This window comes from Cavia porcellus, unplaced genomic scaffold (assembly GCF_034190915.1).
Source record: "Cavia porcellus strain 051 isolate PalLab524CR breed Dunkin Hartley unplaced genomic scaffold, mCavPor4.1 scaffold_4, whole genome shotgun sequence".
NCBI classification, from domain to species: domain Eukaryota; kingdom Metazoa; phylum Chordata; class Mammalia; order Rodentia; family Caviidae; genus Cavia; species Cavia porcellus.
This window is the reverse complement of record NW_026947487.1, coordinates 113,762,541-113,776,529: the sequence shown is the minus strand read 5'-3', so window position 1 is coordinate 113,776,529 and position 13,989 is coordinate 113,762,541. Positions and strand designations below refer to the sequence as shown.

Below are 13,989 nucleotides of genomic sequence, written 5' to 3'. Positions count from 1 at the left end.
CTGCTTTGCAGAGTCCAAGTGCCCCTAGGCATTGCTGCCCAAGTTCCCTGGCCGGAGCTGACTGGAATCCTGGGTGCTGGCCTCGCCTCAACCTCTCTCGGGATCCTCCGCCTGGCTGGCGGCAGGTACACGGTGACTGCATCCTGGCCTGGTTTGGAACCATATGAGGCCACCAGAAAGTCCCTCAGCGCTAGGCCCATAACCTCAGCCCTGCGGTGGAGCCCTAGGAGGCTGGTGTGCTTGGGAAGGAGCAGCAGAGTCTCTGGGGCTGGGCAGGCAGCGTGCCCAACACGCAGGGATGGAGATGGGTCCCAAGGCCCAGGCAGGGGCCTTGGATCTGTACTGAAATCCAGTTTAAATTTACCAAGAGAGCTATCTTGGCTGACCGGCCAGCAAACTGCCAGGTGGGCACAGGGAGGGAGGGAGTGGGGTTCAGTCCTCCAAGGCTCTGCCCCTCATTTTGAGACCCCCACCCACCCGCCAGTGGTCCAACACCTCTGTAAACAGGACCAACTTCCACATATTTGATTTTTACTTGTTTTAAGTTTTCCGCCCATTTCCCAGATCCTCTCCACCCTTGAGGTGGGGGTGGCGGGAATTGGGCTAAAAAGAATCCGAAGGAAAAAGGAAAAAGAAATAGGAAATCTAGATAACATATTTGAAAATCATCATAGAACTCTCGCTAGGGTTTGGGCTTCAGGGTGTACAGTTGGATGTACATTGTAAGACAAAGCCAGCCAGTCCAGCAAACGCTCAGCTCCAGGATGAGGGTCTGCCTGTCCTGCCACGCCTAACACAGATTGAGATAAACCCTGGGCACTCAGGGCTGTCTCCGCAGGACAGGCTTTCAGATTGCTCATTTCGGGAAGAATTCCTTTCTCGGGGGCCTTTCCCTCTCCTAGGGGCCCTAGTTAACTTAGACAAGTATCAGTACAGCTTCATAAATAATTTTTTTTTTTTGAGAACACGCTCTCTCTCTCGTAGGGAAGAGATTTATTATAATGTGCAGATAAATATTTTGAAACTAAGACAATGATGTAAGCATCTGAGACACTTTTATACAGAGTTTAAAAAAGCCTTCTTGATACAACCAGAGGGGGCAGGAAATTTGCACAACAGTTACTACGAGACTGATTCTATTAGGAGATAACATTTGTGTCTTTCCATTTTGGGGCAATGAATTCAAACTATTGTTTCTGACATTTATCTATTTCTTTATCGCACCTTTAATTAACACACTGCAGAGGTGGAAAGCTATTGCAAGGTAAATCTGGGGTCTCCACTGTTTGGATTTAAAATGAGGAAGGGGCAGTATTTGTCTGTCTCCTGTGTCCTTTGGAGCACGGGAGCGGAGCACAGGTGGAAAGGCTGTCACAGAACAGTCTGCCCATGTGGGAGACAGGTGTGGTCCCTGGGCCAGGCTTCAGGGACTTGGAGCAGTGTGGAGACGCAGGCCTGGCGTCTGTGTGCAGCACGTTCATTCACAGTGCTATGAAGGCATCACACCCTTTCAAAGTCTCCCTCGGAGAGCCGTGCACACTCGCGTGCTATTTAAAAAACACTTCAGCGGTTAGTGGCAGAGGCTCTGTGCTGTCAGACATCTGGCTTGGATTACACTTTCGAGGTCCAGCTCAAAAATCTCCTCTCTCCCTCCCGTGTGAGACACCCTTGCCCTCACCACCCGCCCCCAGTGACAAGTCTGGGCAAAGGTACTGAGAACTGAGAAGCCACAAAGGCTTTGTGACTCCATTCAGGTGTGCACAGGGAGCCCCCACCCCTGTGCTGATCCCCGAAAGTGAACGCCTTGAAAACTGGATGGGTTCCCCAGGTAGCTGGAGAGAGAGAGGTCATCTGGACAAAATGACACCAATGATCTCAAAAGGACATCTACTTGATGAGATTTCAGGCAAGATGCCAAATATTACATTTAATGAGGCTGATTCTTTTTTCTCCAAAAATAACAGAGCCTATCAATGATATGGTCAGGAAGGAAGGGGGGTTAGCATTTTACAAAGCCTACGTCCAATTATTGCTTTGTAATATTTTTCTAAAATTGAAAAATGCCTCTCCAGTATATGATCTCATGTAAATACTCCTTGCTGAAGCTTAACATATGTTTGCAACGCCCCAAAGGAATTACAACAATATTCTCTCCACCATCTCTTAAGCTTTTAAACTCTCTTTGCTTGCATTTCTAAAAGAATCTGTTGTTTCTAAAGATTTTTTTAAAAAAAGAAGAATCTTAAATGGAAAGTTTTTGTTTTTATCATTTTAAGAGATTAACTGCTTGAACTTCAAATGGGAACAATTTATTTTGCTGATACACTTCCAGATTTTGAAATTTCAGAACATTTCGTGTTCTTTTCTCATCTCTGTATGTGTACAGAAAAAATATATTTATTGAAAGATTAATTTGTGAAGAAGTTTGCACCTTTAAAAGCATTTCTAATAAGAAACACACATGAATAAAGGCACTTAATGTATTTGAGAGAGCTCTGACAGATACATGAGTCCAAATTGGCTTATTTGAGTATTTGGGCATAGTCTTACTATTTAGGCAAAGAAAATTCAAAGCATTTGAGAGTTATGTTGAATGAGAATTTAAGTAAAAGACTATGTATTCAGTTTCAGCAGCCTGTAGACATTAGCGTACAGTGAGAAAAGTATTTGTTCACACCAGCTGGAAGGCAACCCAGATAAAAATGCAGGGGGCTCGAGAAATAAGTGCACATCTTTGTTGAAAAAAAATTAGATTGACTTACTACTTTATTGCAGTTATTGTACACAGATTTGCTGTAACCATGTTGAATTTTTCAAATTAGATTTTAAATATATTTTGACAGTCTGAACTTGTATAGTGTGACTAACTATAGGAAGAAATGACAGGTCTAGTTTGTTATTAAACTGCTGTCTGGAAAATATTGGGCTCTGTAGAGTAAATGATCATTATTTTGCCACTTACATTAGTACAGCTAATAATAATAAGGATTTTTTGAACCATAGAAAGCTAACTACTTGGAATTACTGTACTCCGTTATTCACAGTGAAGCAAAAAAATCTTGTTTTTAAAAAAAAAAGAAAGCAACCTCATTTTCATGTCTCTATTCTGTGTAACCCTACTAATTTAAACAGAGAAGTGCATACATGGATGGGTAGTATCTAAAGGGTTCCGTTTGTTAGGAGAACAGTGACAGTACAGGTCAGCCATCCCAGGAGAGCAGACCAGAGCAAAGGAGGCCCGGGGAGGGATATGAAAGGGCACATTCTCTAATAACCTCCCGTCACAGCTGCACCGGTGAGGCTTTGGAAAGACTTGCAGTGGAGAATCCTTGAGAGGAGTCCATCATAAGTAATTCAGCCTCTCGCCGCTATGAATCTGGACTGTCTTGGCCCCCTTTGAATGGAGGACAGTTTCAAAGCTGATCCAGGCTGCCAGCCACTAAGTTTAGGGCCACGTCAGCCCCCCAATGGGAGAACTACTGTTAACTGGAAACAGCCTTGTACTGTAGACCATTCCCTTCCCTACCCGCCCCTCCTCTCGCCTCCCTGGGCTGAGTCCACCATGCAAACACAAGTGGCCCTGACACTTCTTGCAGTCTGGTTCTGTCCTTTTCATAGATAGTTAAGCTGCCTTTAACATACTGTCCTTGAACTATTCTTCGTGGTTATTAATTACCTTTTGTTTATTTTAATGTATTTACTGAATCAGGTACCCAAGGGAATCCTCTACATCAGTGATGTGAGAAATCCAGTTGCCTGAAGTCGAAGAGGTACAGCTTGATTTTTGATTCGCATGTGCTTGTTTCAGTGAGTTTGCCATGAGTGGGAAAAAAGCAAGCAAGCAAGGAATGCTGCTAATTCTTTAGGTGTGAAAAGTTCCTGTGTTTAGTCATTTTAATATTTGGGTTTGACATGCAACGTAAATGGCGGTACCGGGTGCTGCCGAGAAGTGGGATGAGCAGTTTGTGTGAGAAGCAGCATGCGTTTATTTTCTGTGTTTAATTCATTACATATGTGTTGGGTACTAATGTGGTCTGGGTAGATCTCAGATGTTCAGCCTTATCCAACATGACTCGGTTGACACTGGAAAAGGTAGTCCTTCTCAAACGGCAGGAATTTTAGATGAGTCTGGGCAACTACCATCCATGGCTTTTGGTCAGCTCTACCTGGGCCTCCAAAACACACCAAATTTACAGCTGCTTGTAATTCAGTCCATACTCATGTTGGGAAAAATTCAGTGTAACTTTAAAGCACAGTGTGCGCTCCCTTCTGTGCCCAAATGTGGCTCTGAGACCCTTTCCTCTTCAACTGGAGGCAGAAGGAGAGGAGAGGAGATAAATGGGGATAGAAATCTGATTTTCATGCACTAAAAAATGAAATTGAGCTTTTAAAAATGGGTTTGCAATTACAAGTGTCCCAGTATGAATTTAATTACGAATCTTCTTCTTTAGGAGAACTAGACCAATGCTCTCACACCAATAATTGTTTAGTCTCATAGTTTTATGTAGTCTTGTTGCCTCTCATTGGCTAATGGAAGAAAGTTTTTTTTTTTTTTCATTAAAATTTTTGCTTGCTGAGAAATTTGCATGAAATACATTTTATTTTGGTTTCTCGCAAAACTGAGGGGGGTAAAAGTCACACTGTCAAATTGCTACTCTTTGCAGAGGAGGCACTTTAAGAATCCAGCGATTTGAGAGCATTGAAGGAACAAAAGAAAAAACAGAACCCATTTTCCCCTCTATTCAAAAATAGTATCTGATTACTTACTTCTAAGCTGCTGTGATGAGAGTTTCACTTTGAATAACTGGGTTGTGAATATGTATTATAATTTCTTTGCTAACCTTTTACAAAATTAACATTTTCTCTAATTGTTTGCCTACATAGATTTTCAAATTTGGTGTACATCTGTGGGGTTGATTTGTGTGTCTCGGGATTGCATGCACTGTCAGATCTTTATTCCTCTCTTGCCCTTGTCTTTATAATTGTGATTGGAAAGTCACCGATCAAATATGATGATCCAGGCTCCCTGGCAGGTTCTGTGACATTGAAACCATCCATTTTGAGCAAAGAGTTAATGAACTTTAAAAGCAAAGTTCACAGTGGTCCTGACCCCACTGGCGGTATTTCATATAAGGTTACTGTGGGAGAGAAATCAAATTTCAGCCGTGAACATGATTGACAGGAGAGAGCAAAGAAGAGAAAGCCATTTGGTCAGATGGGGAATTTGGGAAGGAGGAGGACAATTCCTTGAAGTTCCTCGGTGACATTAGATATTATAAGCTGATAGATGAAAAGCTGGATATCTGTGCTCTTGGGAAAGTTACTTATTTTCTGGAAGTCACTTTGGTTAAAGCATTTCAATAGTGAAAGACAAAAAACAAAAATGTTGAGCCGCTGGGTTTTCTACCTCCTTGCTCATGCCGTTGTGTGTACCTTATGGCTTATTTCTGGCAGTTTTCTAGGCAAGGGTCTGGAAATTCAGTCATGAGCCATTTGGGGAGCCTTTTAATTATCTTCCATTTACTCTCGGAACAACAGTCTAGATTGTATTATGGTTCATGGACATATTACGAAATATCCATCCCAAGTGGTATCACAAAAAGATTAAATTTTCCATTTCAGGAGCATCCCTGGATGCTGACTAACATTTTTCATTAGCGCATGTTACAGACTAACTTATTCAAATCAACCAAAACTCATGGTTTATCAAGACTGTGCTTGATCCAGGAAGGTCTTTGAACATGCAATCAACACTTGCACCCTGCTCCTCCCGAGCCTTCCACCCCATCTGCTGTCTGCTGGAGACTGTTCCCAGAAGCACCAGGGGCTGAGCTGTGACTATGGCTGTGGTGAAGACTTTGCTTGACTCTCACGCTCAGGGTGGCTTTTGAACTGGCCCTGGAGGAGACTGCTTAACCCACTATGATTTTCACCGACGTGGAAAGTAGACCTTCCCAGCAAACTGTTGCATCTTCTGAGCTGAATCATGAAACCTCAAGGTACCCACGGACCTAGCCAGCTCATGTCTATCCTCTGCCCATTTCAGGTATTCCTGACTTTGGCTAAGACCTATCTGGATGCGACCTTCCAGAGCTGCCTTGGGGCAGGTGGGACACATGCACAAGGGAAAGGCCATTTGTGGCTTTCCTGTCATCCATGGGAGACACTGTGGGAACTTGTAGAGACACTGCTCACTGGTTCTAGCATATCCATCAGTGTTTTTCCTAGGCTCTCAGCATGGACATGTTTTATGTGACCACACCTATGTTGCTGGTACGGACTCCAAAAGCTACCGGCTGTCAGGAAGGCTTTATTATTTTATGAACTGGGGTAAAACTAAACCACGACAAAACCAAGCTAGTTAAGGTAGTCAGAAATCTTGTTTCTGTTCTGCTTACGAATCCTCCCATGTGGCCTATAATCATTCAGAAATAAAACGCAGACACGGTTTTCCAGTGTCCACACGGGTGGCCTGGCACAGCATGCACCACTATTTAGCTCCAATATAAAGGTAGAGACGCTGTAACCTGCTGTCCTTTGAAGTGTCCCTGCTCAAACTCTGTGCATAGAAGCGGTGAACTTGCTGTTTCCAGCCAGACTGTCCGTTCTGATTTCTTGGGGCCTCTGAAAGGTCCAAGTGGCTGGTCTTGAACTTGTCTTCCCTGAAGGCTTCTTGGGGCTTTCTGAATCCTCAGTGTTTAGAAAAATTTGCCTGCTCACAGGACAAGAAGAGGACAAGGCTGTCTTGCTTGGAGATTTGCAGTGGGAATGGATCTGGCACAAATTTTGCAAGCATGTATCAAGCACTCTGTGTTAGGGGATCCATGCGGTTGTCACTGGAAAAAATGAGGGGAAATAATTCTGTTTGATGTATTTCATTAGGGAAACTCACCCTGCTTTTTGTTGCCATTGTAGTTGGTTAAATTATGCACCCCCTTCTCAGACTGGCTGGCTAATAGGTTCCTCTTACAGGCTATGGCCTGCTGCTAAATTGATTTAATCAATTAATTATAGTAGAGCTTGGGCAAAGTGACTGACCTAATGGTGCCATATGAAAGTGTATTATTTTCAGTTAACTCTAGAACACTATTGATGGATCAGACTTAAAGAAAGAAACACACCTTTAGAGGAAAGAAAGGAGGAAGGGCTTTCTACAGAGCACAGTACTCATTACTTAAAACAAAATGATGCTTCTGTAAAGAGCTCTCGTTCTGAAAGCTCACATTCAGTCACCTGCCAGAAGCTCAGATTTACTGCTCCATCCCAGATGCCAGCGTTTAAACTCCCTTCACCTGCAGCTTGCTGAGTCTTTCATTTCTTCACGCCAAAAATTACTGTCAAGTTGTTGTTTTGTGTCTGCATTTTTTTTTCTTTTTTTGCTTTTCCTGGCACCTAATGAAATTATCAGCAATAAATGAGCGAAGCACCGGGCTTGAAGGTTTTTGTTTGTTTCTTTGTTTTTGCTTTTCATTTGGTAATATTTGGAAAATGCCAGTGGGAAGCTGTTAGCACATAAATCCGTCCCGATGGGGGATGGGGACTGATGCCCAGTGGGGGAGGGGATAGGCAGTTTCAGGTGTCTCCTGGGAAAATCCAACCAGCTGTGGGATTTACAGATATTGTCAGGGGAGAAGCCCAGGTGGCCACTGAGCAGTGACCCCAAGTATAAGCTGCTGTGAAATATTAACACATAAGGAACAACAGAAAAGCCCGGCCTAGGACTTCAGCACTGCTGAGGCAAGCATGCTCCTCCAAAAAGAGAGGTACAGGGAAACTTTGGTCAGTAGGATTTTGTTGTCCCCTCTTCCCTCAGCAGGAGTCCTCTAATAATGTGGTTATTCCCATGCAGCCGGTGACGAGATTTCTTTTTTGCCACTTTAGTCTACTGAAAAGCACCTTCAAGTGCCGGCAGGCAGGCAGTGGAGGTGAGGATGGGATTGATCTGAAATACTCCTAGAAACTGACCCTGAGGTCCTCTTCCTTTAAATTGGGATCTGCACACACAAAGTTTCTTTTCTTCTACCCTGGTCTCTGCCTGCTTCAGCAACAGAGTGAAGTCTGGGGTTTGTAATTATTTAAAGGGATTCCAACACCAGGGCTGACTCCCTTTTGTAAACTTAATCAAAATAGAGACCTTTTGTCACTGATGGTAGTTAATTAAAGGCTTGAGTCTACACTAAGGTGTCCAGTGTCTGTGTCCTGCCTCCAGCTAGTTTGGATTTTAAAGTGAGGTCCACTCCTGATGTACAGGAAGTGGGGGAGAAAGCTAACATGAACATTTCCTACTGGGAGGAAGGTTTTCAATGGAGCAGAATTTTATATTTCTTTTTCTCTTCTATCTTCTTCTTCTTCTTCTTCTTCTTCTTCTTCTTCTTCTTCTTCTTCTTCTTCTTCTTCTTCTTCTTCTTCTTCTCTTCTTCTCTTTCTCCTCCTCCTTCTTCTCCTCTTCCTCCTCCTCTTCCTCCTTCTTCCTCCTCCTCTGCTTCTTCCTCTTTCCCTCCCACCACCCCCAGGGGAGCCATTAGCAGCCTTTTGACCAATCTTAGGTGCCTACTGTACCCTTAAATCTGCTTGGAATTGCACGCTGCGTTTGACCAGACATGCCTGTCTGAGAGATCCTTGAGGCAATATGTCTGCTCTGAGCTACGAGGGAGGCCAAGACAGACATGCATTCCATCACCAGTGTGGGCAACTTGACCCCAGCCAGAGAACTCTTTCATTCTTTGCCCTTGTGGGTAGCGCATACTTGACGTTCTAACCAGATGTTCAGAAGCTGTTTTGTTATTGGTTTTCCTCAAATGTTTCTTTTTCTTTTTCCTCCTCTCCTTTTAATATTCTAAACAGTTTCTTGTCACGGCCCAGTAGGATGAAAAGGCAAAGTGTCCAAAATGCCACCAGCTCTTGCTGCCATGTTTACACAGTGAATCTGGATTCACAACCAGGGGACAGGGTTTCTGTAAGTGACAGTGACGCTGGGGCTCACAGATCTGAGGGTTCCAGGGTTCCGCTTCCTCCTCAGGAAGCCTCTGGGGACTCCCTGGACACTTGGATTCGCTGGGCTCCCTATTCATGCCCGTGCACCCGCCGCCTCTCCACTTGTTCAGTGTTCTGCTGATTCACAGAACCACTGGATCAGAACTTTTAGCACTGCTGCTCATGAGTCTGGCCTCAGCTCAGAGCCAGTGAATAAAGCTGCTGGTAAAAATGAACCGTGTCCCTAGCACTCTTGTGTCCACTGGCGGTGGGCTGAGCTACTTACAGTGCTACATCAGATCTCCTCTTGCTGGGCAGCATCCTGAGGAGACCCTCACCAATGGGCAGAAGTGGTGGTGGTCCTGCAGTATACCTGGCCCGTCCGGCAAACTGTAGACTTGTGGGTAAATATCATGCCCAGCTCCCGAACCTGCCCAGAGGAGTAGATTTGGAGCATTTGAGTTTTGACCCTGAAAGAAAAGCACAGGGTACAACTTGCCTCCTGCCTGAGAGTGGGAGGCTTTACAGAGGCGTCGTGAAATGTCACCCTGTTCCAGAGAGGGAGAAAAATAAGGAAGGATTTGTTTTTAGTTTTTTTTTTTTCCTTCTGTTTTATTTGAGTCAGCTGATATTAGTAATGAAAAGCTTGCCGTTGCTATTGCTAGAAATTATTTTCCAAGACATTGACGGGGAGGCAGGGCAGGGGCTCGGTACCTGCAAGGCGTCCGTCTACCTGTACACAGCCTTTTACTGCGTCCTCTAGTTTGCTCCCATCTGTTTAGGCATCGTTTTCTTCCACAATAAAACAGGCACCATCCCATCATCACCATGTTGACCCAAGTGTGTGATCTCACTGAAAATGCAGCAGGAGTTATTTGCAGAGCCATTGAGGGTGCAGTTATTCTGAGAATGTATCTTTTTACTATTTCCTTAAAATTTAATTGGGATCGGGCCATTGCTTTTGACTTGTGGGTTTCTTTCTTTCTTTTTTTGTTCTTTGCTTGTTTCTCCTCTCTCTCTTCCTGTGACTGCAAACCACAGTAACAAGACTTAAAATTTATAATGAAAGTTTGGTGTCATTAAGCTAAACTGTAAAAACTGACTTTGGAGTTTTTGCTCATAAAATCAATATTTGAAAAAACACAGCAGGGAGGGGCATACCATAGAGGCAATGTCAGTACGTATATAAATATCTGTGTGCATTAATATATGTGGTTGTGGTTTGTTCCAGAGTATGTTAAAACTAATTCCGAAAAAGCATCTTTCCAAGCTGACTTCTCCACGTCTCAGTGTGAGGACACACTGATAACATCCGACACACATTTTCTTTAATGAACTTCTAAGCTGTTATTTAAACTCGCTTTGTAGTTCACGTGGCCTTGTTTCATTTTCAGTTATGTTATTTGTGCACAGAAGAGCCAGAATATGCATGCTAGAATTCTCTGTCTGAAAGCTATCGTGCTCCTTAGCATGGAAGACTTTTTTTTCCTTTCCCCCTAACAAGGAAGCTCATTTAGAAAGAAATGTTTATGTGAAGTGCTTGTCAGTTGGCATTTTTACTGGTTTGCTAACCCAAAGGTAAAATATAAAGCTGTGTCTTTTCCTCGCTGGCTTGTTGTTACTAGAAGAGTCCCTCCCTTGTTAGCTTGATAAATAATTTTACTAGGGGGACTCCGCTGTGTTTTTATGTTTGCTGTCTATTTTCTGCTTGCTGCAAATAAATTTCTGTACTCAGAGGGCACTAAAACTCCAAACACATGGTATTTTCCCATTTTGCTGCTGGTGTCTTGAAATATTTATTCCATCTAGGTTTTTAATTAATTTTTTAAAGGAAAAAATAATTTGTGACTGATTATCAAGCAAAAATTATTTCCATTTTTCCCAGGACCATTATATTCAAACCTGGAAGGACAGCTCTTTAAAAGCTTTCTGTTTCAAACTCTAAGATTTGTTGAATTGAAGACAAGCGTTATTTATTGGGGAACCCTAAAGTTTTCTTATTACGTATTGTCTTGTCTGACTTTCCAACTTTAAATACTAAGCTGTTAATCTGAGAAGTGAATAGGGCTATAGAATTCTGTCTGGTAAGAAGGCATCAAAGGATGAAATCTTTACAGTTGACAAATTACAGTGTGGAGGAGGAGATGAAACTGATCACAGTGTAAATATCGACATTCACTTGAGTCCCTGATATTTACTCTTAGGACGCAATAATACTACAGACACCCTGGTGTAGCTTTCTGGGTGCAAATGGGTCCCTGGTATAAACCTCCGAAAACACACCCAAAAACATTACAATCAAATAAACCATAAATCAATATATTCTATAAATTACGAACACCCTGAACATACCCCATTATAGGTGTACAATTAGATGTTTAATGAAACAATGAAATTTATGAATGTTAATAAGTAATCATTTTAAATTAATGCCAGTCTACCTCATTAATTGAAACTTTTCAGAGAAAGATACTCTGCTTGTTATTTATTATGTGCTCATTAGCAGGGTTTTATTTTCTGAAGCCGGAAAATATTTTTTGAGCAAAGCTATCAAGGACATAAACATGCAACCTAAATGCCCAAGTGTCTGCCCAGCAACAGGCCCTGGAGAGACTGAGTGAGTGTTATCTGGGGCTCAGCCTTGGCAAAGATCACCAAAAGGAAGAGAAGAGGATGATGTAGAAAAAGAGCCCATGCACGAGCTCTCTGATATACAAGGACATCAGCAGGGATTTAGAAGTCTTATTTCCATGGGATCTGTACTGTACTAATAAAAAAAAAAAATCCCTATAGAGTTTTTCTTCGTAGCTCTGCAATATAGGACAATCATGAGTCTCAAACTTTATCGAAGGAGAGTTGATGTTTAGCATTTCTTCTGGTCACTTGGGGGTCTTACTTGTTTAGCAGGGGTTAGAGGACAGAGCTGAGGACCAGGATGTTCCAGCAGCCTTGCCCTTAGAGGGTGCAAAGCTCTGGGCTGTGAGGACCAGCTACTGTGGATCAGCTATCTCCTGGGAGGTAGGACCTATGCCTTTGTTGATCTTCAAAACAACTAGACGTGCAGGTATTTGAATCCCATTTGTATAGTTAAGGAAACTCAAGCACAGAATAATGAAGGTGTCACTTGAGTCTGCATTGCATTCATACTGATGTTTCTAAATAGATACCATGTTGTCCCTGTTGGGGTCAGTCTGTCCCCTCTCCCTTCCTTAGCTCCACCCTCTCCCTCCTTAGTTCCATCCCCCAGCTTTTAAGCTCAGCTCCTACAGTAAGAGCCCAGGTTTCCACTTCTTAGTCATCTTTTCCTGAGCAGGTCAAGTGAGTCCCAGCAGAAAGCACATGTAATTGTATTAGTACCAACAAGACCAAAGCGAGGACTTCTTGTAGTCTTGACCCTCAGGAGCCTCCAGCTCTCAAAACAAGTGATTCTGTGGCTTGACTTTAGTGTGTTAAGGAGTAGATGTTTCCAACTCAAAAAACTAAAGATTGTCCTTTCAACAGCACTTAAAAAATAATAGATGCGATACATTTCCTTTACACTCTATAATGTGTGAAGTGTCAGATGTACAAATGGCACTCAGGAAATTGTCAGGTAGTGAAGACAGATCAGCATTAAATCACCCCAGCAAAAGCCCCACTTAATAAAAAGTCATCAGCAAAATCTGTAGTAACACTAAAAAGAATACATACTTTTTGAATCTGAAAGATAGGGTAGTCTCTCAAAAGTGGGCATAAAGGATTAAATATGGTAATGTATGTAAAGCACCTGCATTAAGTATGATAATATATGTAAAGCACCTGGCACGAGGTAAACACCCCAGCATGCTTGGCCTTGGACAGCGTTATATGGGATGAGGATTTGACCTTGACACCTTGCAAGCTTTGGTTTGTATTAGAATAGCTTTGCTATTATGGTATTGCACTTTCCCCCTCTGCCTTAAAATCAATGTTTTCAAAAATTGAAAAATTGAGAAAAGCATAGAAAAGTTATTTATAGCTATTACCTGCCCATCTCTTAAAAAAAATACTACACTTGAAAAATTTAAAAAAAAAAAAAAAAACTTTTGTGGTCAAAATTTCGGTAAATTATAAATTAAACATTTAATTTTACTATGGTCTGTCTTAGAGCCTTTATAGATTGATCTGTGTGTCTTATATGCATAGTGCACCAACACCGATGGAACCGGAGAATATTCTAGGCTTAGGTGAGCATGGAACCTGCCTTTTAATCACCCATCTCAAGGAACTAGCATGAGGGCAGTGTTGAAAAGTGCCGGCCTAAATTATTGAACTCTAACACATTTTTAAGCACTGAAGATCCCCGTTATTACTTTTCCCCCATGTAAGACAAGTTCTCAATGATTCTTCATCATCCTATGTATTTATTGTACTCATTTGATAGCACAACAACAAAACCCACTGATAGATATCCAAAAGGAGAAGCAGTCTTTTAGATCAATCCTACAACTCTTTACAGCCATGCAAATGTTGGTGGGCGCGGTTACTGCCTTCATGGGTCCCAGCAGGATTTCAGAATCTCATTTTGGGATGCTCTACTTCAGTGGAAAACCCCAGGCTAGAAAACCCACTAGCTTAATCATCCACGACTGAGTAGCCATCCAAGGGACAGTAGAAATCCTAGAAAGAACATTCTAACTTCCTAAAGTTTTGGCCAGGGATGCTTTGAACATAAAAATTCTGCCTCTAAGTTTCTGTTTCCTGTCTTGGTCACTTTCTTCATCTCTGGGAAAAAATATTTGATGTTCACAATTTAAAGGAAGAGAAGCTTATTTGAGGTCACAGTTTCAGAAGTTGTGGTCCACGGTGAGCAGGCGCCTCGGCAGACGCAGCGTGGTGGCAGGGCCTGCTGTGGAGGAAGGCTGCTGTGTCATGGTGTTAGGGAGCTGAGAGGGGAGGAAGGACCGGGAGGAGACCCCTCCCAGTGACCTGTCTCATTCAACCAGCCCCTCTTCCTAACAGGATGCTCAGCCACTGAATTTACCAGTGAATGAATCC

General features: G+C 42.7%; 1 protein-coding gene across 4 annotated transcripts in view; it reads left to right on the top strand.

The window, feature by feature from the left end:
- Maf (MAF bZIP transcription factor) overlaps nucleotides 1-13,989 on the top strand; it is a 328,033-nt gene that overhangs the window by 10,612 nt on the left and 303,432 nt on the right. Inside the window, exons 2-3 of one of the 4 annotated variants that reach the window (XM_063246730.1) lie at nucleotides 3,710-3,770; nucleotides 5,728-7,431. In XM_063246730.1, the coding sequence (XP_063102800.1) occupies nucleotides 3,710-3,743 (34 nt within the window). In that variant the 3' untranslated portion in view covers nucleotides 3,744-3,770; nucleotides 5,728-7,431. Of the gene's footprint in view, nucleotides 1-3,709; nucleotides 3,771-5,622; nucleotides 7,432-13,989 lie in introns of those variants that run through there. The other 3 variants (XM_063246731.1, XM_063246728.1, XM_063246729.1) reach the window with 3 other exon arrangements.